The sequence below is a fragment of the Pieris brassicae genome, chromosome 3 (assembly GCF_905147105.1).
Source record: "Pieris brassicae chromosome 3, ilPieBrab1.1, whole genome shotgun sequence".
Classification (NCBI taxonomy): domain Eukaryota; kingdom Metazoa; phylum Arthropoda; class Insecta; order Lepidoptera; family Pieridae; genus Pieris; species Pieris brassicae.
Window position 1 is genome coordinate 19,137,100 of NC_059667.1, and position 23,974 is coordinate 19,161,073.

General features: G+C 34.8%; 3 protein-coding genes across 3 annotated transcripts; 2 read left to right on the forward strand and 1 right to left on the reverse strand.

The window, feature by feature from the left end:
• Window positions 1-80: 80 nt before the first annotated feature.
• LOC123707745 (kynureninase-like) lies at window positions 81-2,047 on the reverse strand. Its single transcript, XM_045658067.1, has one exon. It carries the CDS (start codon window positions 1,388-1,390, stop codon window positions 110-112), a length of 1,281 nt encoding a protein of 426 aa, XP_045514023.1. The 5' UTR covers window positions 1,391-2,047; the 3' UTR covers window positions 81-109.
• A 1,614-nt stretch (window positions 2,048-3,661) lies between these two features.
• On the forward strand, window positions 3,662-9,001 carry LOC123707127 (probable mitochondrial-processing peptidase subunit alpha-2, chloroplastic/mitochondrial). The gene is made up of 8 exons (XM_045656937.1): window positions 3,662-3,903; window positions 4,408-4,637; window positions 4,829-5,117; window positions 5,480-5,607; window positions 6,511-6,683; window positions 7,436-7,555; window positions 7,823-7,990; window positions 8,885-9,001. Exons 1-8 carry the CDS (start codon window positions 3,718-3,720, stop codon window positions 8,959-8,961), a joined length of 1,371 nt encoding a protein of 456 aa, XP_045512893.1. The 5' UTR covers window positions 3,662-3,717; the 3' UTR covers window positions 8,962-9,001.
• A 5,665-nt stretch (window positions 9,002-14,666) lies between these two features.
• LOC123707001 lies at window positions 14,667-16,206 on the forward strand. Its single transcript, XM_045656732.1, has 3 exons — window positions 14,667-14,871; window positions 14,963-15,342; window positions 15,906-16,206. Exons 1-3 carry the CDS (start codon window positions 14,841-14,843, stop codon window positions 16,143-16,145), a joined length of 651 nt encoding a protein of 216 aa, XP_045512688.1. The 5' UTR covers window positions 14,667-14,840; the 3' UTR covers window positions 16,146-16,206.
• Window positions 16,207-23,974: the final 7,768 nt, after the last annotated feature.

Here is a 23,974-nt window from a genome sequence, read left to right on the forward strand (position 1 = left end):
TCAAATTATCCCTTTAAACTACAAACATGATTAATCTTACATTATACAAAATTATATTTACAATTGAAACATTAACCGTGCCTAATTATATAAATGTTAAAATACATACCTATACAACTAGATTACGTTTTACACTAAATTCCTTATAAGTTTCATTTTTAACTATATCGATTATAATTTTCACCATATTGTATACTTCCTCATAGCTAGTGTATAGAGCAGTCGGTGCAAGACGTATCACGTTGGGGTCTCTGAAATCAGGGATCACAGCTCTTGCTTTCATTGCCAAAGATATTCTATAACCTTCGTCGTGCTCCAGACACACGTGCCCGCCTCGCTTACTGTCTTCTCGGAGATTGCCAACCGAAAAACCGAACTTGGTCAACTCCTCATCGATCAAGTAAATTAAGTATCCCGTAATCCGCAATGATTTCTTTCTAATCGCCACCATGCCGACATCAGCAAACACCTTGAGGGATCCTTCCAGAGCTCCCATTGACAACAAAGCCGGTGTTCCTATCTGCCAACCCCCAGCGTCTTTCCGATGTTCGAAATTTTGCTGTAACATGAATTGTGTCTCCGTTCGGTTTCCAAACCACCCGGCTAACCCAGGCTGGTGATTAAAATGCTTCCTGTTTATATATAGAGCCGCAGGAGAACCAGGACCGCCGTTCAAATATTTATAAGTGCACCACACAGCGAAATCTATATCTAAAGACTTTAAATCCATTTCAAGCACTCCAACTGCGTGGCATAGGTCCCAGCCAATTAGAATACCTCTATCTTTTGCGGCTTCGGTTATTTTCTTCGTATCTAGGACTTGAGCTGTTCTATAATAGACAACTGGTAGAAATACTATTGCCACATCTTCTGTCATGGCAGCTATAACGTCGTCTTCTTCGATATATTTGTCAGTGCATTCAACTACTTTTATCGCCTCTTCAGGTGTGTAACCCTTTAATCTAACTTGGCTCTCTATGGCGTACCTATCTGTGGGAAAATTAATATTATCTAATAGGATTTTGTAACGAGCCTTGGTGGGTTTGTAAAACGTGCTTATCAGCTGATGGATATTAACTGTGGTAGCTGACACGATGGCGATTTCGTCATGATCTGCACCAACTATCGGTGTCATTAATTTAGCTAGATGCATTGAATACATAAAGTATTTGTTATCATCTACATTCCAAATTTTAACACCTTCGTTCTTCCACTTGTCTAAAACTTTTAGAGCTGTCTCTTCGGAATCTTTGGAAGCTAGCCCTAGCGAGTTTCCGCACATGTAAATATAGTTTTCCTTTATGTAAAATCTCTGTCGGATGTATCCGAGAAGATCGTTGTTGTCGAGGAATTTGGCAAACTCCGACCCGGGTTTAAACATGGCTTCCATGGATCATAAGTATATCACTCTCTCTCGATATGTAAAACTTTCATTTATTTAAATGACTTATTGTATCAATAAATAAATGAAAGTAATTTTTATGATTCGTAATATGAATATAGGTACGCCTTCACGTAAACTTTGATTTAGGCTTACCTGTATATGAATATGTTTCGTTAAGTGTATTTTTAATTGGTTTACTCTTTGTGACTGATGAATAAAGATTAATTGTTGGTAACATCACGACGTATCCGGCACGTGTCTAAATTGGGTTTTGTAAATACGGTAAATCGTGATAATAAAGTTGTAAAAGTGATAGTTTATTTTAATTACAACCACGCTTCCAATTTGATTACCATTTTATCGATCTTAATAAATTGTAAAGTTTCTTACAGAAACTCTGGTTATGGTTAACAGAGTTATATTTACTACTAGAATATTTCAAGTATAGTGTCTTGTTACCCAACGTGACATGGGATCAAAATCATTTCTGACTCTGTTTCATAATTTTTTTCTTCTTTATATGCACTTTGTATATTAAACACGTCGGCTATGTTATAGTCCAAGGCATGTCAAGATCCTCACGATTAACGAGTTTTGCAAATATATTGTGCTAATCACGCCCATAGAAGAATAAATTATTTTTATGCTTTTAGACAATCGAAATTAAATATACAATAGTGTATTGTGACGGTTATAACTCCTGTAACCCAACCTATACAATAAAAAATTAAATGCTATGTAAAGCTTATATATATTACACCGGGCCAACACTGCGGTATTGCGGCATGCCAACAAGAATATGATACGGATCATACAAAGTTAAAAATGTCACACATTGTGGCAAGAATCATGCCGCATGGCAACACCTTGCGTCATGTCTGCCACACTGTCGCAGCTTGTATCCGGGCACAAGGGATTCCATGCGACATTCCGTGCGTCAAAACAGTTTGTAGGGTATATTTTTGTTTTTATTTGTTTTTGAAGTGAGAATTATCGGTCATGGAGTGGTAAAACGAAAAATATTTAGTCTTAAAAAGAAAAGTCCTCAGTTGACATTCTGGTAAAGTTTTTAAATAAGGCACCGTCGTTTGCCTTAGATTTTGTTAGTAAACTAGTCCGTGGGCCATTCTGAAGTAATGTTATTTTCCACCAACGTTGCTTCCGCTGTTTAGCTACATGGCTTAATGGTACTAAATAATCTGCTGCTAAAGCTACTTGATTAGCCATATTCTATGTTGTATCCCCTCGATCAAACAAGTAGTTAGACAAGTAACACTCCACAGCACAATCCTTTGGAAATTATACAATCGCGATAGGCTGCCGTATGCCACAAACGCTTTCTATTTGTAGCATGCCACAAGGTGCCGCATGCGGCTCTGTGTTGCATGCGGCACTATCGCACGCTGTTGCCTCGGCGTAAACCTGGCTCAAGGCTTTTTATATTTCCGCTTTTTAATACATTCACGTAATTGTTGAATTACTAACGATTTATGAGGATCAAATATATCTAATCCACGTGAATTTCGTAGTAGCTATCGTATATTTTATATATTTGATAAGCATTTACTTAGGTTATAGGTTCACCTTCAAATTTGCCGCAACGTGCAGCGCGGCTGTAGCGCTACAGCCGCACTGCTGTCGCGAAGTTTGAGAATCGTAGTGTAATGTACTAGACTACTTCCTTTACGATGGATTTCGGCGAAGAAACATTGTTCTTAGTGTTACTATTAAAACGAAAAAGTATTACTTTTGTTAGCCTAATAGAAGAATTGTCAGATGAGAGTAATGAAAATATAAAATAATTGTGTTAAAAATATACTTATTTTTTTTACTTGCTTTTTATTTTCAATTTTATTGCTGTACTTGTCAGATTTCGTCGCATATCGCTGGACGACTCACACCCTCATCGATAAATTCTTCAACCTGATTTTCGGTTATGTTTAGTCTAGTGTACAAAAAATACTGCAACCGCGCGTTGTATATTTACATAGATTTACAAAGTAGCGTGGCACGTTGCGGCAAATATGAAGGCGCCCATATTAATGGACGCTACACATATGCGCGTGATTAAATCTAGATCCCTGATCTTATGCGCTGACTCGACGACTTTAGTAAAGCAAATGAAATGAGTACCTAAATAATCAGTTAAAAGTCAATTTCTAGTTTCTTGCTTTTTATAGTAGATATTTTTAATTATCTTTTTAATTGCAACAAAATTTAGTCAGTTCTTACTTTAAAAGTCTTTAGTTGTAAAAAAGCCGAGGGACGTTTATTGTGACAGGGATAGATATTGTGTATGACATTGTCAAATATACAAATAATATGTTGCAAAAATGGTAACTATAGCTTACCAGAGTGTCAGGAATATCTCCCGAGCACCATCGGTATGGAACCTCTGCTGGCCCAGCAGTCATTACAGGCCGCAGTGCGTTCAGAGGACGGAACTGCTTAATGGTATCAAGGTAGCAGCTGCGAAAACATCCGGCACAGCTGTTGCCGCCTGCACTGTAATGTTTCAGGTTTTTGTCTTACAGTTATTTTGCTATACTCAGCCTAAACTTTATCTGTAGCCCTATTAAAAATGCAATAAATCATGTTTTCAAATGAATAATTTTCATATATTATCTTAGTCGTTTTTTATTTCTAGAACGTATACAAAAAATTAGCACTTCTTGGTGTACGTAAATGAAAATGCCATCAAAAGACAGCTTATTAGAAAAAAATGTGGATTGTTTAGCTCTGTATGTTTGTTTTTATGCTGTGCATAGCAGTTAACATTTCATTATTCTGCTTATATTGTATTGTTATACGCGAGTGGTTAGTATGGAGTAAAACCAAAATCCTCTATTATTTAAAGCACCCGTATGATCCAGGAATCGTACGCAATATTTAAAAAAACACGGTAAAACAACATATTCCATTTTGTTGTTGCTATTATAATTAACCACGCAACAATATCCGCAATATATAATGTTAATAGTTTGTAGAAATTACCAATATTACATCGTCTATAAAAATTTCAGGCAGGGTCCCGTTTCGAGATCAATGATGACTTTGGTGCGACTCACTTTATCCGCGCTACCTCACCAGCTTCTGGATGCACGTACACCGCCTTTTCCAAAGCACGTGTGTTGCAGCAGTACGGTGCCCATCTAACCTGTACCGCCACAAGGCAGTACATCGCGTTTACACTGACTTGTCCGCTGCCATCGTTTAAGGATACCAAATATTATTTATTAGATACGGCGGCTAGGTATGATTCTTTATAAAACGATAATGTTTTCGCTTTTTATTCTAAAACTAGTCTTTTTTCCCTTCATCATTTTACAAAAAGCAAATAAAATCACTATTACATTCATATTTTGTATAAAAGTTAAACATAATTATTTTTTAAGTCGACCCTGTACACTAAGCTTTCGTGTAAGAAGTCATGATTTCCCATAGATCTCCGTACAATGATTGGGACATCAAAGATTGTATGCCTCACATTCGAGACGACCTCTATAGAATTACAACCGAAGAGCGAGTCTTGGACCTAGTCCAGCGTGCATGTTGGGCAGGCTCCCTAGCAAATTCCATCTACTGTGAGGAAGAGAGAATTGAAAGCATGACACGGCGGAGTCTCTGCGGCTTCGTGTATGATAACTTCAAGTCATCGTCATGTTCGGTGGCAAGCGTTGGGGTACCGTTTCAGGAAACCTTGAAGATCGCTGATAAAATTGAAATGACAAGGGTTAGTTCACACTCGTATATGCTGAGGTTAGGTTTGATGTCATGTTGATTGTATTGAATGTACCAATTTCCAGTATATTTGTATCTGAACGAATCGACGGTCATTCCGTTCAAAAAGATCTTATTTAGTGACACACATAAAAATAATTCTTACCTTTGTGTTGTTGCAAACTTACAAGCGAAAAAATATTTATTTAATAACACACTTATTTAATTATAATTGTTTCGATTCTAAAGATCTCTTATAGAATTGGCTTATTATGGACTTAGATCTCACACTTCGATAATTTTATTATTCATGAAAGGATCGATAATAACGCAACATTTGTCATTATAATGGAATCAAGATAAGTATAATTTCAGTATAAACCTCGAGAACGTGAAGAATTGCCGTCAAATCCTCGCGCCGGGTTTGAGTACTATGATCTAGGGCCTGGCAGCGACACTTGCATCGCTGCGGTTATCCCCGGTTGCGGGGCCAGTGACTTGACGTTAGTATATATGAAGAGTATATTATTCACTTTATTTCTGTAATAATATAACCTTAAGTTAATAAACAGTTATAACATAGAAAAAATAACTTAGAAAAATAACTACTGGCGCTACAATATTTTTTTGTATGTTTTGTATAGAGTAAGCCTTCTATGCCTGACACGCTCCGACAACTTCTTGCGTCTAAGGCATGTCGATTTCCTCACGATGTTTTCCTTGACCGTATAAGCGAGTATTAAATGCGCACATAGCTGGGGTTCGAGCTTATACCCTCAAGCATGAGAGTCGCATCCAAAAACCTTTAAGCCAACACGGTCCTCACGACAATAAAAATAAGTCACTCTGTGTCTGTCCAATAAACTCTGTTCATATAAATTATGTGCTGCTTAAAAAAACCGAACCCTTAAACGAGACATTTTGAGGGCAAAATCGGTACATATTGGCAGAATTGGTGAGAATTACCAAAATGTATTTCTGGAACCCAAGCCTTTTGGCCCTAGCATTAGCCAAAGCAACTTTTGCCAGACCTCCACCTCCATGCGAAAGGAGGATGACTCGATGGCTCAATTGGCTAAAGAGAAAGCAGAGTACATTGGTTTCTCTTTTCCTCTAACTCGGGCTCTTTTGACTATCGTACAAGCACAAAGCGTAGTACCAAGTTCATGAAATGCCTGCCCATGTTCACCCCATTTCTAAAAAGGGTTACCACTCGGACCCATCCAGCGATAGACCTATCGCAATCACTTTTTTATTTCCAACTTAATTGAGTCTATAATCAATAGGTATCTTTTGCGATATCTGGAGGAGAATCAGGTAATTGTCAGTATGGCAATCTGAGTATCATTGGTATATTTACCCTCATATGTAAAAATCATATTTTGATCTTTTTTTTACAATTCCAGATGTTTATTTAAACATGCTATAATAGCTGCGGCCTGTGGCACGGGATGTGTACAGTCCGGCCAACATGATATCGACTGTACCCCTCAGGGTCCGCTGGGATATATGGCTGGAGTCGATATACATACGAAATTTCGAGCTTTTAATATATCATATTATGATACTGGAGTATTTGGTAAGTGCGAAGTGCAATATTTGTATGACCTGCGAAAGGTCTAAAGTACATGTAAGTCATTATTTTTTTCATTAGATTTTTATTAGTCTATGAATTATTCGAGTATAGTCTATTATAATGTAGTCTATGAAATGTTAAATAGATTTTTATGCATTTGATTTAATGTCAGATAAAAGTAAATGACTGGTGGTAAATGTTGTAAAGACTATAATATTAAATAAATATGACACCGTTGTAGTCTGATTGATTGTTACGGGGTCTATTTCTTCGCACTGTCAACAACTTACTTGGTTACTGATTCCAAAAATCTAAATTATTGACTCTTACAATGCTTATTACGATAAATATGACGTACAACACACCAAATTTCGATGTAGTTTTTAAATATACGCAGCGGTGATGTCGGACGGTTAGAATTATTCAGCGCGAAAACTCAATATTGAAATTGGAATCGTTATTCAAGTTACGGGTTAAGCCAGCAATTCTTTCCAGCAAAAGGAATTCTTCGTATAGGTCACGACCCGGTCGTCATTCTTAGTTGGTCACTCTGCAGCTTCCAATATGAACAGTGATATTGATCCCGACTTTTATTAATGCAGTTCGCTATAGGTCTCACAATATTCGTGGTTCTGATAGCGCAATTTTGGAATCGCGCGTTATCAAAACATATAAATGGAATTGGTACCGCTAATGCAAGTAACAGAGTACGGGCTATGCTTTTACAAATGGGTTTCCATAAAAATATATTTTAGGGATATTATGCAACACTCGTGCGCAGACGGCTTTCACATCAACGTGTGCGCTCGTTGAGTTTCTGTGCAACGTTGGGGACTTGGATTTCCGGCAGCTTGAAGTCGGAAAAAAAAGATTAAGTTAGTAGAGCTAAACAATCTCTTCTCCAATGTGTTTGTTTTTACATAGAATCTAAAATAGTCGTCATATCCTTCTAGTTTATGGACTTATTTTATTGGTTATATTTTATCTTTATTATTTTTATATAATTATATAATCTCCACTAATATAAATAACGATATAAGAACGATAAATACGTAGTTTCTTCTAATGTTGTTTAAACTATGCTTAATGATGACATTCTAATGATATAAGTTTGCATGTAATTTACGTCTTTTATCTAATAGAAATGGAATTGGCCCGGCATGACGAAGATGCGGCAGCATCCGCTGAGGGCCTAGCTTTGCAGTTGGCTTGCGGCGTGCGCCTTGACGGTGTTGGGGATGCGCTAGCGCTTATCGACAACATTACCGTCGATGACCTCTCTTGTGTAGCCAAGGATATATCTAATCGCCGTTAGTGTTACACGTTATGATTATTACTCATTAATTAATACAAAAACATCAAATATGCGTTTGAAATATTTGAAGTATTTAGGGTGAGTCAACTGTTACAGATACTTGTACAGTAAAATTAAAAAAATTACCGATGTTTATAATAAATGTACCAAGGCGTCTTGGATATTTCACTCCAGTGGCGCGGCGTTGTGGCAGATTTAGGCACGTGGACGTCATGCGAACGTTCGAATGCGATCAGCTGTACGGTTGACGGTATTATTTAAGAGAAATGAAATCTCAGAAAAAACTTCAGATGAGTAAAAAAAGACCCCCAAGTATTAAAATTTCCAACCTAGTTTTAATTCAACTACTAGAAATCATGTCCATTTTTTTAATTGCCAAAAACTTGGTGGCATGGTTCAGAAAATAAGTCCGATTTTTAGGTATCACTAGGAGGGGGAGCGGCGGGAGAGTGACGTGTCGATCACGTGATTGGTAAATCAGTTGACGTATGTGTCCCGCGCTGTGGACGACGCACAAACTTTTCCCCACTCCCTTGTTTTGTGCTCAAGAAGGTTGCCAGTATCTGTACCTCATTGACATGTCTTATATGATATTTAATGCTAATTTTCATAAGCATTGTAGGTATCAAGCGACAAGTTTTTGTAGTCTGTATATTTTTTTTTAAGATTTCAATGAGTTTGAAAGAATATCTCATTTTTCGTGAATTCTTTATAAACATTCTGAAATCTACCGTTGGTACTTGTATGGCTCATATAGTCTCTTAAATAATTCCTTATTGCATTAATCGTAACAAAACTACCGCGAGTTACCGCCGCTAAGCGACAGATAGTGATGCACTAGCTCCGCCACTATATCCATACCTATTGACAACATTTTTATTTATTTCAGGAAATGATTTAGCTATTGCAGTTGTTGGGGATTGTGGTGTGGTACCACACGATAAGGAGTTGTTCCATACCTTATAATTGTTTAAAAACTTATTAAATATACTCGATATAAATTTTATTCCTTCTTGGCTTCTTATTTTCACAATAAAATACTGTAATTATATAAATGTAATACAATTATATGTTTGTAATATGGCTTAATCAAATTAAATAAATTAATAATATTTCGTTTAATATTTTCTGTAAATATCTACATAGTGTATAGGCTCCAACATCTGTAACCAAGGAACAACATACACAAATGTCTTCATTCTTCAAGGGGGCTTAGACAAGATGGCTTAACAGTTGTGTATGTAGAAAGTCGAAAACTAAATTTGTATGAAAATGACAGCTCGTCACTGGAGTCGACAGCCTAGCTCCAAAAGGCGTGAGTCGGGATACAATAAGCGATGCCATGACAGTGCTACGAAAAGACACATTAACGCTGAAGCCTTTCGGTAGTCAACGGCCAATTAATGTTTCGGCAGTGTGGGAAAAGAGGCGTTTATTTGGCCCTGTTTTTGCGTGAACTCAAAAGATGCTGCTTGTTATAACATATCATATTTTGGAGTATCATCATATCATTTTTAGTTTAAAAAAAAATTGTTTAGAGTTTTAGTTTTAAATATTTATAATATTATCTAGCGTTTTCAAAAGTTCGAGTATAATTATAGTGATTCAAACAAGAGTTTAAGATATTGCTTTCTGAAATTGGTACATCCTAGTTATAACTGGATATATTTTATTTATATTGCATGTAAGTTAGTGAAATTGTTCATTAATTTGCAAAATACATTATGTAACTTATAAATTAAAGATACTTTTTTGTTGTAAACTTTATACCATTTAAATTTATGAGAACATAAAACAAACATAGTATCGAAGCAGTGACAGCGGTATTATTGTGTGTGCAGTTTTGTTGAGTTACCCAGTAAAGAGTGAGTCCTAACAGGAAGTGTATTTAGTGCCTTATAAAGGTACTGTGAACCACATATATTGGAGATTCCTTCGACACATCCCGAAATACTGAGTAAACTAGAAAAATCTATGCGACACATTCTATGACTCATTTTTTAAATACCCTCATATTCCTTTGTCCACATAAATAGAAACATTCAAACACGACAGTCAACGTTATTGTCAAATCTGACTTTTGGTAACTGACATCTGACAGCGGCACTATTGCCATACCTAGTAGACCTATTGGCTGGATACAAGGATTTTGGACCAAATTATTATAACATAATCTTTTGATTATTCCTACATTAGGATTTGAGTAGAAACTATAATAATGGATTGCCGTAGGTGTTTATAACTTGCACCTGATACGGAAGGCATCAAATGTACCTCCTGCCTGGCATGGTTGCATTTCTATTGTGCTGAATTGACGGAATTAGACTTTAAGAAAATTTTACCTATGAACAGAATAAAGTGTTCTGCATGTAAGACTAAAAGGAAAGCTGCGCCCTGGGCGATCACCTCACCTATATTTACCACGGGTTCGCCCTTGATGTGGATACGGAGGCTTTGACTAAATATATCGACTCAAAATTTGCAAACTTCAGTCAACAGTGGCGTGATGATCTTAACTCTGCTATCTTGGAGGTTTCGCGAACATTCAGGAACGATATCAGCGCCTTAGAAAATCGCATGAACACATGGGAAGAAAGGGTAGCTCAAGTAGAATTAGCGGCTGTCATGAGCTCCTCTACCCTGCCATCCAACTACATAGAAGAAAATGCGTCACTACGTCACGAGCTTGAAACCTTGCGTAACAGGCTCGACCACTTCGATCAAGCCTCTAGAAATTGCAACGTTGAGATTCAAAATGTGCCCGAAAGTAAAGGTGAAAGCATTATGCAGCTCTCTTTTACACTCAGCAACATTTTAAACGTCGAATTAAAAGACTCTGGCATAAAAAACTGTACACCGCGTTGGGCCCGGTGTTCCTGCGGGTCGCCCAAAAAATATTATACTGCAGTTGACAACTCGCAGAAAACGTGATGATTTTATCGCGGCCACGCGTGTGCGTGGCACTCTATCAGTTGATCAATTGCATCGTGGATCTGCGGCAGTGTCTGGCGTTACAAACAATAATCGAATCTACGTCAATCGATTCTACGTTGCCTGACCTTACTTTTCAGTAAGGTCAGGCAACTCACTAAGGAAAAAGGGTACAAGTATGTAACCTTTGTATGTGTGTTTACATATTTTTTATATTGTATTCAAATTTTCTATATTTTTTGTTAGTATCATGATCTTTAAATATTCTTTAACTGCGGTGTGGAGTGCGTAACTGGATTTTTCTATAATTTTCACCTTGTTTCCTATCTTTCATAGTTTTGACTATGGATAATGGCTCAAAATACCTTATCTATTTTCCATCAAAACTGTGGAGACATCAAGAGTAAAATTGATAAACTCAAAAATAGTATTCTTCTTAGCAACTTTGATGTTATTGTTCTGGTTGAGACTTGGTTAGTGGATTCTGTCTTTGATGGAGAGTTGCATTCGGGTGGTTACGATGTATTTCGACGGGACAGAAGCCTCCAATTCTCTCGTAAAAAAGGTGGCGGTGGAGTTTTAGTTATGGTGAAAACAGGAATTAAATCTATCAGATTGACTGAGTTGAAGCCTCGGATTTGGAGGAAATATACATTCACTTGCCATCTCATGGTCTCCTCCTGACTGCTTGTTACTTTTTTCCCGTTACTCATACCTCTGCATACTTAAAATTCTTTCAAAAACTGCATGACATACACGCTAGCGCTCGATTTTCTAATTACATAATTACAGGTGACTTTAATTTACCTTATCTAGTCATCCTCTCCAGATACCCTACTACAATCTGCAAATACTGAGTCATCGAACTTGTTGTTGCATACCATGTCTTTTATGAATTTAAAACAAAATAATGTTATCCACAACAACAATGGGCGGCTACTGGACCTAGTCCTAACAACACTTCCCGGGCGTGTTGATTTCTCTGATGATCCTTTACTTGGTCCTGTTCCTCATCACCCGCCTTTAGATATTCTTAGTACTGTTAATAGGTAACTGTCATGACATCAGCTACTTTCAATCAAAGAAATTTCTTTAATGCAGATTATGACTTAATAAATAATGCTATCGAAAAGGTGGATTGGGTCACATTACTAGCCACGTCCCATTCTGAGGATGCTGTTACCGTCTTCTACTCAAAAATAAATGCAATCATTGCTGCTTGCGTGCCATTATCTAAACGAAGTATGGCAGCATTTCATCCGACGATCCCAAACAAATAGTTGAGTTATTTTCACTATATTTGCTTGATCCGAGTAAAGATCCTGGTCCAGCTTAAATTAGACCAGTTTTTCTAAAGCATGCACATCGTTCATTGTGTGTCCCTTTACAGATTATATTCAATAAGTGTATGTCCAGTGGCACTTTTCCTGATTGATGGAAATTATCTTATATAACGCCTATCTTTAAGACTGGTGAAAGGAGTGATGTCGAAAATTAGCGGTCGCAGCTGGTAAATCTACTCTCTCTAACCTCCTTGTTTTTACTAACTATGTTTTTAGCGGTTTAGATAATAAACATCAGATATACACAATCTACACGGACTTTCAGAAGGCTTTTGATAAGGTTGACCATACTGACTGGTGCTTTTACAAAAGCTGTCTTTTAATGGTATTAAGTGCAATATTTTAAGATGGTTTACAGCATATCTATCTAATCGTGTTCAATCAGTGGTAATAAATGGATTTACTTCTTCTCAAATAATAGTGACATCCGGTGTCCCCAGGGCTCAATCCTTGGGCCGTTGCTCTTTTCTTTATTTATCAACGACATATCTAAATGTTTTTTACACTGCAAGTACTTGTTATACGCAGACGGCTTAAAGTTATATAAAACGGTAGTTGCACTTTCTGATGTGGAACTTATTTAGGAAGATCTCGATAGGCTAGATGACTACTGCAAAATAAACAAATTATTCTTAAAATACAGTAAATGTCAGCATATCGTGTTTACAAGAAAAATACATAAAACAATCACGGCCAACTTCACCCTTGGAAACCATTCCCTTGAACGTGTGGGCTCTGTAAGGGATCTTGGGGTCCTTCTTCACTCCAAATGATCCCTAGATAAACACATAGGCTTGATTATTAATAAAGCCTACCGTATGTTGGGTTTCGTAACGCGTGTCACCAAACCTTTCAAAGACACAACCACATATATTCACCTATATAAGACGCTTGTGCAGTCTCAGTTGGAATACGCTAGTCCAATCTGGAATCCCTACTACGCTATATATGTCACACAACTGGAGGCTGTACAAAAGAATTTTTCACGTATTTTAAATTGTCGCATGAACGGTGGTAGGGCTAAATACAACGAACTTTTAAAAATATATAATTTACTTTCTTTGAGTACTAGGCGTAGTTTGATAGATTGTGTCATTATACGAAAAATATGCGTACACGAACTAACTTGTTCAAATCTTCTCGAACTCACAAGATTCAATATTCCTGCCAGATCTCTACGCTCGCACAGAACCTTTAACCTTCCGACTCCCAGAACCAACATTGGGTTCCGTGAGCCTCTTCACAGGATGTGTTCTACTTTGGACTCTGCTACTAATATCGATCTTTTTTCGGACTCCTCTACTGCTTCATTTAAGAATAATAATTAATAATTGTGTTAGCGGTAGTTGATTTAGTTCTTAGGGTAGGAAATTAAACACTTCAATGATGACTTAATTCACTATAATTTACTTCACTAATTTTACGTGAACTGTATAACTTCAAACTTGTACGAAGAAAAGGCCCGTGCGCATGTGTCACAACCTCTTTTATAATCACAACTCCCTCCTCCGACTCGACCATCCCACTTCGGGAAAATGGTTGAGTCAATTCGTAACAACTCGTAAACAACCGAACGAGTCAAATGAGTAACTATTGCACATGCGCACTTGTAGCAAGATTCTTAAGAATATGTTTCATAAAAATGTTTAGAATTTAATTAAATTAATATTAGAAGCTAACACTTGTATCTTTCTTCTTATATCTTGCTACTAGTATATTTTTTGTTCTACCGATTTATAAACTTTGTATTGTATTGTCTACTTAAATATTTTGTTCTGCTGTCATGTCATGTTTTGTTTTACTTTATATCTTATTTTTTATTAGTGAAACTTTTTGTGGATATATCCAATGCTTAATTTTATGTTTATATTTCTTTTCTGACTTATACTTTTAGAGATGTATCTGTTTGTTTCCCAATGAATGAATAAATAAATAATCCTTAGTAATTTTATCATGCAATTTAAATTTATATATTATGCGACTTACACCTTTCCATAAATTCAGCTTAAATCTTAAACTAAAATAAAACTTGCTCACATTCTTATGTCCATTTTGCAGCTTGTTGTTGCAAATTAATAATATAATATTATAATGTTTTAACTGTTATTAGGATTATAAATTAATCCTAGACTTTTAATCGAAAGACTATATGACTGAATAAGGTGCTATCAACAGCAGCTTGGAACTACACTGTCGACTTTGCAATGTAGTGACATGTCTCTTGGCTACGAACGAAACGTTTTCGACAATATAAATATGCAAAAGCATTAGTGTATATAGACTACTTTTCGGTAGTAATATGACTAGACCCCAGGTTGTTCAAATATCAGAGTCCCAGTCATGTGTCAGTGCTAGATGTCAAACCATTAATAATCAAATTGTAATATCAAGGCTCAAACCTCGAGCAATAAAAATTGAAAGATGATACTGTGGTCTATGGTTCACAATATCTTAACTGTGTGCTTGATATTTTGTTACGAGGCCATAAGTTAGATTTAAAATTGTATAAAAATATCGTAAAAACAAATTTAGCAAGGCTATGAAATAAAATAAATGTAATTTTAATTCAAAATGTTGAATTCCTTTCAAAATTCTATCAAATGTAAGTATTCCGTTAAATGTAAAGGTTATGTTATTGCTGATAAGAATGCGATTCTTTTTGGATCCTATATTAAAGTGATTTTTCATTTCAGATTTGCGGGTTGTTAACATTAAAACCGCCTTAAACTCATTAAAAGAATGTAAACCAAATAATCCAATAGTAAGACCCAAGCTTGATCTAATATCTAAAGCCAAAACTATATCCTTCTCACCAAGATGTATCAATTTCGAAATACAAGAAAAGCCTAAGGAAAATAAAATAAAACGAGATCCTTTAGCTTACACTCCAATAGTTAATCCCAGGTCAATTTTACCACTTATTGATGCCAATTGGAAAAAAGATGAGATTGGTTTGCCTGCTATTGACCGAGAAGAAAAACAAGCAATCCGTTTGATTGTTATTAGGAGGAAAAAAATGAAAAAACATCAAAGGAGGAAGCTTTGGAAGAGAATGAGGCATCGCTGGGCTAGGGTATGTACTTTCCAACAAACACTATAAATATATGCTTTTTGTTGTATAAGCACTTTTGTCCTACTTGACAGGCTTAGCTTCTTTCATAACAGTCAATATATATATGTACAGTGTAAATGCCATGTATCATCCCTCAATTTAACAACAAACTCCCTAAAGCGTCGAAATCTAAAGTTGCCTTTGGTTGGTTTAGCTTGTCTTCCATACACTACATAGCATTAAACCCACTTTCAATAATGACAACAATTGTGTAAGTACATACTACTAGTAACAGCTGCACAGCTGTGTACATACTTTTGTCTCTTTAATATGCTAGCCCGCAATAAAGTTGAATGTTGGCGTCGAGCAAATGAACTTTTTTATGTACCTAACTACTAATACGGCTCTGAAATAAACTTTTTCTTTTTCTAATTCTAATTTTTCTTCTCTCCATTTACCAACAACTCTCTATAACGCACTAAAATGCACAGTCCCTTCAGTCTCGTTATTGAGTTTACACTGTATATGAAGAATAAATTCACTTTCATTTAGTGTTAAAATAATGTTTATTGTTATTATTTCAGGTAAAGAAAAATCGCCGCATTAAGAAAGAGAAAATCTTTCAATCAGAGTTAATGATGATGGTTAAACAGGCAGATGCATTTTCTGCTGAGCAATATGTGACCAGCAAAATTGATAAAGCAAACCACACTCCATTGCCAACTCGCTGGAGACACAAGCGTCTTCCTCAGTTTATCATAAGACAACTACTTGGCATTGATAAGAAGATTAACTACAAGCATACAGATGTTTACAAAGCATAGAATAAGATCAATGTTTAGTAGCACTTTAGAATAATTAAATGTGTATATTAATTTACTATAACTATTATTTTATTATTGTTGTATAATTTATTAGGTGTGTCCCCGTGTGTCAAAAAGGGTATGTTTCACACTTAGTATTGAGTCTTGATTTTGAATTTTACCCTTGAATTACAGTTTTCATATGTTTGCTAACTATTTACATACACTATCAACCTTAGCCAATGTTAGTTATATTTAGCCACAATCAAAGTTCTGTTAGTTTGTCTTAAGTACCTTTGAGAAAAAAATCATCTATTCATTTATCTACGGTGAAAATTTGACATGTATCAATAATAACTATATAGATGATTATTTTTCTCCAAGGTAATTACAAAAAACTAAGAAAATTTTATTGTGGCTAAATTTAACATACATTGGTTAAGGTTGATAGTACCTCAATTTTAAAATTGTACTCAGCTAAATTAATCTAATCTAATTGTTTGATTTTTTTATTTAAAGGGTATTAGAGTTAATTAATCATTGAACACCAATTGTAATTTTACAAATAAATCTAGTAAAATTTAGTTTTTCGTGGTATAATTTGATATAATTTGAAAATTCTCAACATCTTAATACTATTAGATCTTCATATTCATATTATTAGATCAAAAAGTAACATTGAAATAATATGTGTTTAATGCTTTAAAAAAAATTGTTAACTTAATAAACATAGTCTTTCATATATTTGGATTTCGAGACAATTATCCAAATGATTACATGAAATATTATTAATTAATGATTCATTACAGCTTTCTAATGAATAAGTATATAAATCATATATTACATTAGCGCCATCTGTCTTGCGAAAGAATGACTATGTAGATAGAATTAATAACTTACTCATACACATGACTGATTGCTTCCGTATAACCGGCCTCGGTGGCGCAGTAGGCAGCGCTTAAGTCTCATAATGCTTCCGTATAATCTTAGTTCTGGCTTCCAAATATACCAGTTCTTTTTTTACGCTATAACTATTAAACTCGCGTTGAGCCCGCGCCATCTAGTGCGTAATAAGCGAGAGGTGGAAAAGCAACGAACTCGTGTGATCACCCGCGTTGATTTCAATCCCAGTGGGTAACTTCAACACTAGATCTACTTCTCTACCGATTTTATGAAATTAATTTTATAGACAAGAAGACGCTCTTCTAATTTGTATTTTCATGACCTACCTTGTAACTAAAAACAATTATTATTAGGTGATTTACATTGCGGTGTGTGTTATTGAAACAAATGTGTTAAGCAGAAACTAACAATACTACTACTACGCTTAAACAGGTAGGCTGTGAATGAACGTGTGAGTGTTAATGACAGCCTGTTCCTTCTTTCAGTTTTATTAAAATCATTGAAGAAATGGAGATGAAGGGACTAGCTTTGCAAATATTAAAACCAATTTTTATTATAATTGTACGATCACTCGAAGCACATTTCAGCTGGCTGTTAGCAACGATGTTAATATTTTTGTTTTATGATAAACTTCTTAATTACGAATTCGACGCCCTGTTGACACAGATTAATGGTTCCCTCGGGATGTTTTCCTTTTTTGTTGTTTTTACTAGATTTAGCGCGGATCTCGCAAAAAGTGCTCTCTGCTTGTTTACGAAAGTCGAGCTGCGAAGCTTATCGAATGTTATCAAGATTTAGTCAAAAGTTTTTGTGTAAAATTGAAGTACAACTTTTGTTTTATGTTTTATTTTATTTTTATTTAACCATAAGGAGTATTTAATTCAAAATCATTTTTTTTTAAATTGTAATAACATGAAATAATTATTTTCTGCTTTTTTAATGAAATATAACCATTTAAGGAAGCATAAGCTACGACGTTAAATAATAAGTTTTCCTGGTTCATTTTAAATAATAATGAAAACATTTATTTATTATGACATAACGAATTCGTTATTTGTTCATGGTTTTAACAACTTAATTACCGATTTTTTTTAGGTTTCTTTTATAGTATAGCTTTGTAAACGAATTAATTAACATGTTTATACATTGTATTTTTTCGAAGACTCAAATTTACGAGCTCGGCATAAAATTTTAAGCCCCGATAAGCCTTCGTATAATCAATCCCACTTCGAACCTTTACACTTCGTAAATAAAGACCCTCCAATTGTGAACGAATTTTATTTAGTCTCAGCTTTGCGGCTCAATTTTACACGTTATTTTGACGAGCCGGCATTTCTGAAAATGAAAGAGATAAGACAATTTAAGAAACACGTTTTTAAATTACTAACAATATTAACATATGTTGGTGAAAATTAGTTAATAAATTACAGTATTTCTCATTTTATAAATTATCATAATTATAATTTCAGCTTAGTTACTAAACAACTTATTTTTGTTAAAACTTTATAAATTAGATAATATTCGCAAATTTTAAAATAAAAAGTATAGTCACAACGAATTATACCGTATCACGACGTAGATTATGTACAGTGTAAACTCCATGTAATGTCGTCTAAAGCGTCAAATCGGCTTTGGTTATTTTGTTGTTTCTATACAATGTACACTCTACATAGCATTACACCCACTCTCAATAACGAAAACACTTTTTAAGTTGCTACAGCTGTGTACGTTTTTTTGTCGCCTTACTATCCTATCCCGCAATAAAATCGACTGTCGGCATCATGCATACAAACTTTCTAAGAAATTCGTGTAGACTGTTGTTGACCATGACTAATAAGTAGGAGGCATGGATTATCTATACGTTTTTCTTTTCTCCATTTAACGACGACTCTATAACGTCATAAAATGTACAGTACCTTCAGTGTTGTTATGTAGCGTTTAGACTGTACATATAATTTGGCCTTTTGAGATGTGTATGGGAATATGCAATCTGCGTTTTTAAATTAGATTTGTTTTTCTTTCGAAAATACGTATTGGAGAGAAAATAAATAGAGACTTAATACATAATAATTAAATTTAAGACTGCAGACTGCTGCAGATTTTTGTATTATTCAGGTGCTTGATACGTGAATTACTAGCCTTCATAATCGTTATTACTGTTACATTATTATCTTATTCAAAAACGCGGTCCAATTTCTCGATTTACAGCGCAATCAACGACCGCGAATGTTTAATTTGAGTTTAAGATTAGCTTGCAAGAAAAGTTTCAGTTACAAGGAAAAAGTGAAATCTGTGGAACGTCGGCAAATCTTTTTCTTTGCAAAGTGTCTTGAACATCTTAATGACGTTGCTGGAACAAAGAGGACGAGAGAATTGCGTTGTTATGTAGCTAAACCAGGGTGGAAATCACTCAACGGTCCATGGAGATTTTAAGGGATGGAAATCATTTTGTACAAATTTTATTCACTGATTAATATTGTAAGCGCAATTTGAACGAATTGATTGAATTTTCGAAATAAGCCTACTTAATTTTAAGTCCTACAATTTATTAAGATTTTACAATTATCAAAAACTTAATATCGAAATAAATTCCATTGCAAGTTAACAGACAATATAGCAAACAAGTTAAAGTATCAAATTTCATCTCGTAATTCTAACAATGCTAATAAATGTAGATCTGAAATAGACCTACAATGGTTTTGAATGAAATGCAATCTCAGTAAGATCTAGAAATCCCGCAAAACCAGGAATTACGTAATCCGCACATCGCAACGAAGACGCGTACCCTCGTAGCACCATTGTAGAGCTCTCGTAGCACGGTCGTAGAGTGGTCTACATCTACATTGAGCTACACACTCATAGAATATTAAATGTAAACTTAACATGTAGGATTCTAAATTCAAATAGACTTTTTAAATTTAGAAAAGGTCTATTTTGAGAACAACTATTTTGCGTTAGGTATAAACACTTGGCGGTAATTCTAGCAAATATGATTTTGACTTGTATTAAGTTTTTTTAATATTCATAATTATATTCTCTTTATTTAGGACAAAATTGCTTACTAGAATTTTCGAAAGATTGATATTAATAATACGTCTACTTAAAAGTTGTCTACACAACTTATCCCACGATAAATAGTCAGGCGCAGAGCGGTATATCGCATATATCAACTCGCTTATTAAATGTAAATCGTATACCGTAAATTTGGAACAAGTTATCTCAATAAAAAAAAACTTTTTACGGCGTCGCTTACATTTTGAAAAGTTTTCCAGTCATAAATTGTGAGCGTTAAGCAACTCTGCTTATTTATTTTTTGTGGTTTTTCGTTACTTGTACTTGCGTTAAGATAGTACAAGCGCCAACAAATAATCTCGTGATTTAAAATATATATTATAATTGTATAATATACTTTAGCTATTACAGGTCTAACAACAAATAATTGTATTACAGCTCTCAACGCGCCTGTTTTTAATTTTAGTTAAACGCTAAATATTTGACATAGATGTACTCTATATATCTGTAAAGTCTAAAGATTATTTTCATGCATTTTTTTCTCCCATAGCCATAACACTAAGCAATGAGCCGTAAAATGAGCAAGTTGTTTAACATTAAACCTGTGAGCAAGAAAAAGAGTCATCTCCATGCCTATACAAGCTTTACGGGCTGTAAAATGATACCTATGTAACTTTATCACGCCAGAGTACTAAGCAACTTGATGACCAGCTGAGGACGTAAAGACGTTTGCCCTGAATAAATTATGTCTCATCTGTATGTTTCATTACATAAGGTATTAGAATATGTTAAATATTTTCTTAGGAATAGTGTGCATTCATAAAATACCTAATTTATAAGATTACAATTTTACGTACTCTATGTATAATATTCGCAAGCCTTATTATGTGCTTGAATTCTATGATTACTATGCAGAATAGACAATCATCTTCGTATTAATAGTGTCAGAAATTAAGTGCTAACATCAGCCTTCCTCTATGAAAGTCGGCTTATAGGTACTTTGCCGGATTTTGACGTCGATCTTTAAGCCCTTTGTAACTTCCAATACTGATTCCCGATATTTTTGTATGCAAGTTCAATGTAGATCCGTAACACCGCTACTGGAAGTTACAGGTTTGATCATTGTCAAACTATTGACCACAGAGTTATAATGATTAAGTTATTATCAGTTATAGTGTAATTCGTTATATAGTGATAGTAATTAATACCTAATTAAAAGGATTAGTGGTAATAGTTTCAACCTGAGCTTAGACAGGTTTAGTTATGACTTGTTTTGGTCATTTATAATTCACGTTATGAATTCACCACAAATACAATTATGTTATTGAAATATAAAGTAAGTCAACTGTGTGTGTCGGTATATGTAGAATTGAACTTGAAATTTACAAAATATAAAACAATTATAGACAGTCATTCTTTTCAAGTGAAACTTCTTTATCGGCGTTGGGAAAAAAATTACCGTCTCATTTTTCCTTTACGCGCCATCTTTTTCTGTCCCTACCACGGTTGATTCAAAGAGATTCGAAGCCATTAATAACAATAATAAATAATAACGATAACAATGACAGTAATAATTCTATAACAATTAATGAAATTCTGTAATAATCTGAGTAGTAATAAGGTAAAATTCATGGATTCATGAAGCAGTGTTGGCCTAGTGGCTTCAGAATGCGACTCTCATCTTTGAGGTCATAGGTTCGATCCCCGGCTGTGGACCATAGACTTTCTTTCCATGTGCGCATTTAACATTAGCTCGAACGTTTAAGGAAAAACATCGTGAAGAAACCGGCTTGCCTTAAACCCAAAAAAGTCGACGGCGTGTGTCAGGCACAGAAGGCTGATCACCTACTTGCCTGTTCAATATACAAATGATCATGAAACAGATTCAGACATCTGAGGCCCAGACCTAAAAACGGATGTAACACCATTGATTTTTTTTAATAAGGTAAAATTAAATAATTGTATTATTTGTATTCATGTCTATGATAATAAAAGCCTTTTGTTAAACTTTATGTAATTTAACTTTGTTTAACCAATTTCTGTAAAGTTACGATTTTTCGAAAAATAAGGTCATAAATAAGTTTTACTTCTTTAGTGTGTACACGCACTCATTTTTTTTAATAACGAGTAGTATCGTCACGGCAGTATTTTAGTATGATTTTGTTTTTTCTAATAGGCTTGTAGGTGATCAACTTTCTGTGACTGGTACATGCAAACGACTATTGGCGTCTAAGGGTTGCCTTATGATACTTTTTTTCACCGTACGGGCCAGTGTTAAATAGAAAGACAGAACAGTCCATTGGTGCACGGATGTGGTTCATACTTATGACATCAGGCATGAGACGCACTGCTAGGACCTTCCTGCTAGAGATTTTATACTAGTATATATGTTCAACAAAGTATTTTCATTTAATTAACAGACTCCAAACAGTCCTAAGACCACTCAACATCGGTTTCTATTAAATTAATAAATTTCTTCGCACTTAATTGTGTCATCGCCGTAAATTAAAACAGACAGACAGGCAGTATTTACGTAACATTTAATAACTCGTTATTGTTACAAATTAAGTTATAAACCTATTACGACATCACTTGAGGGTGACAACCCGATTGCTTTGAAAGCTCTGTTTACCAAGTTGCGACAACTTTCAGCCGAATTTATGATTGAATAAGAAATTTATTTTGTTCTAAAGATACCATAGATATTTTACTCCAAAGAATCATAATGTATAGAATATCACTTTCTATTGCAAAAATCCTTTGGTGAGCTGGATAACAACCAGGGTATGTAGTCGTAGGATAATTATCGTACTGTAGGATAATTTTATACATACGCACAAATACAAGTACAGGTGTATACTATTGTATTGTAGGGCAAGTGTACATCGAATTCGAATTTTAAATAACAGAAGGTACTATAAAAGATTCGAAACATAATATGTGTGGGACACTGTGTGGGCCTGGGTAGCCGGAAACTGTATCCAGGTTGCTAACTTCGCTCGGTAAAATAATATGCACTGGTTCGGCGGTTGCGTATACGTATTAAAAGGAATCCAAGAATTTATCACACTAAGACTGACCACTAACCTGTGGTGTCAACTACTCCAAGTATTTTTAGGAATTATAAAAAAACTAAAATTGCCGTAGTACTGTGCTGTTCAATACACAACAGCGTGCAGCGGCTTAAAATCCAATTGCGTATGCTTGTACCATAAGCAGGAACACAACCTAACATTCCAGTTCGTGTGTCAAAGCCAAAATCGATAATAGTCATTCTTCTTTTTCTTTCACCGATTTTTTTTATAGAACGTACCGAACGTACGTACAGGAGGCTTACCTGATGTTAAGTGACACCGCCCATGGACACTCTCAATGCTTGAGGGCTCACGAGTGCGTTGCCAGAAAACATACACATTTTATATGATTTGGAATGTATTGTATTCATTATCCGTGATGTGATAAGTTTACTATACTAACCAATATAGTCTTTATAACTTTTATGCATAAGAAAATATTTAGCTATAGAGCATTATTCAATTTCTGCCATATTTTACTGATAATATACAATGCAAAAATGCGCTAAATTAGCAATAAATATAAAATCAACTGATTTCCGTTTGCAAAAAGAAATGAAATGTTTACGAACTGTATACCATAACGCGATTAAACGAAAATAAGAGATTTACATTACAAACAATGAATTTTTTTAATTGCGAGCAAATATAATGGATTTTCAATAGTTTTGTAATTCATACCTCAAATGTAGAGTATTTGCAATATTCCCACATAAATTTACTTAACTAGTAAGGCCAACGAAAGAAACATTAAAAGTACAGTCATAAGTGCTGACAAAGCGTCAAGGTTTCTCTTTTTACATTGCTACTACCACGTCTAAATCAGTATGTAAACGAACTACTTATCGACTAATGCATTAT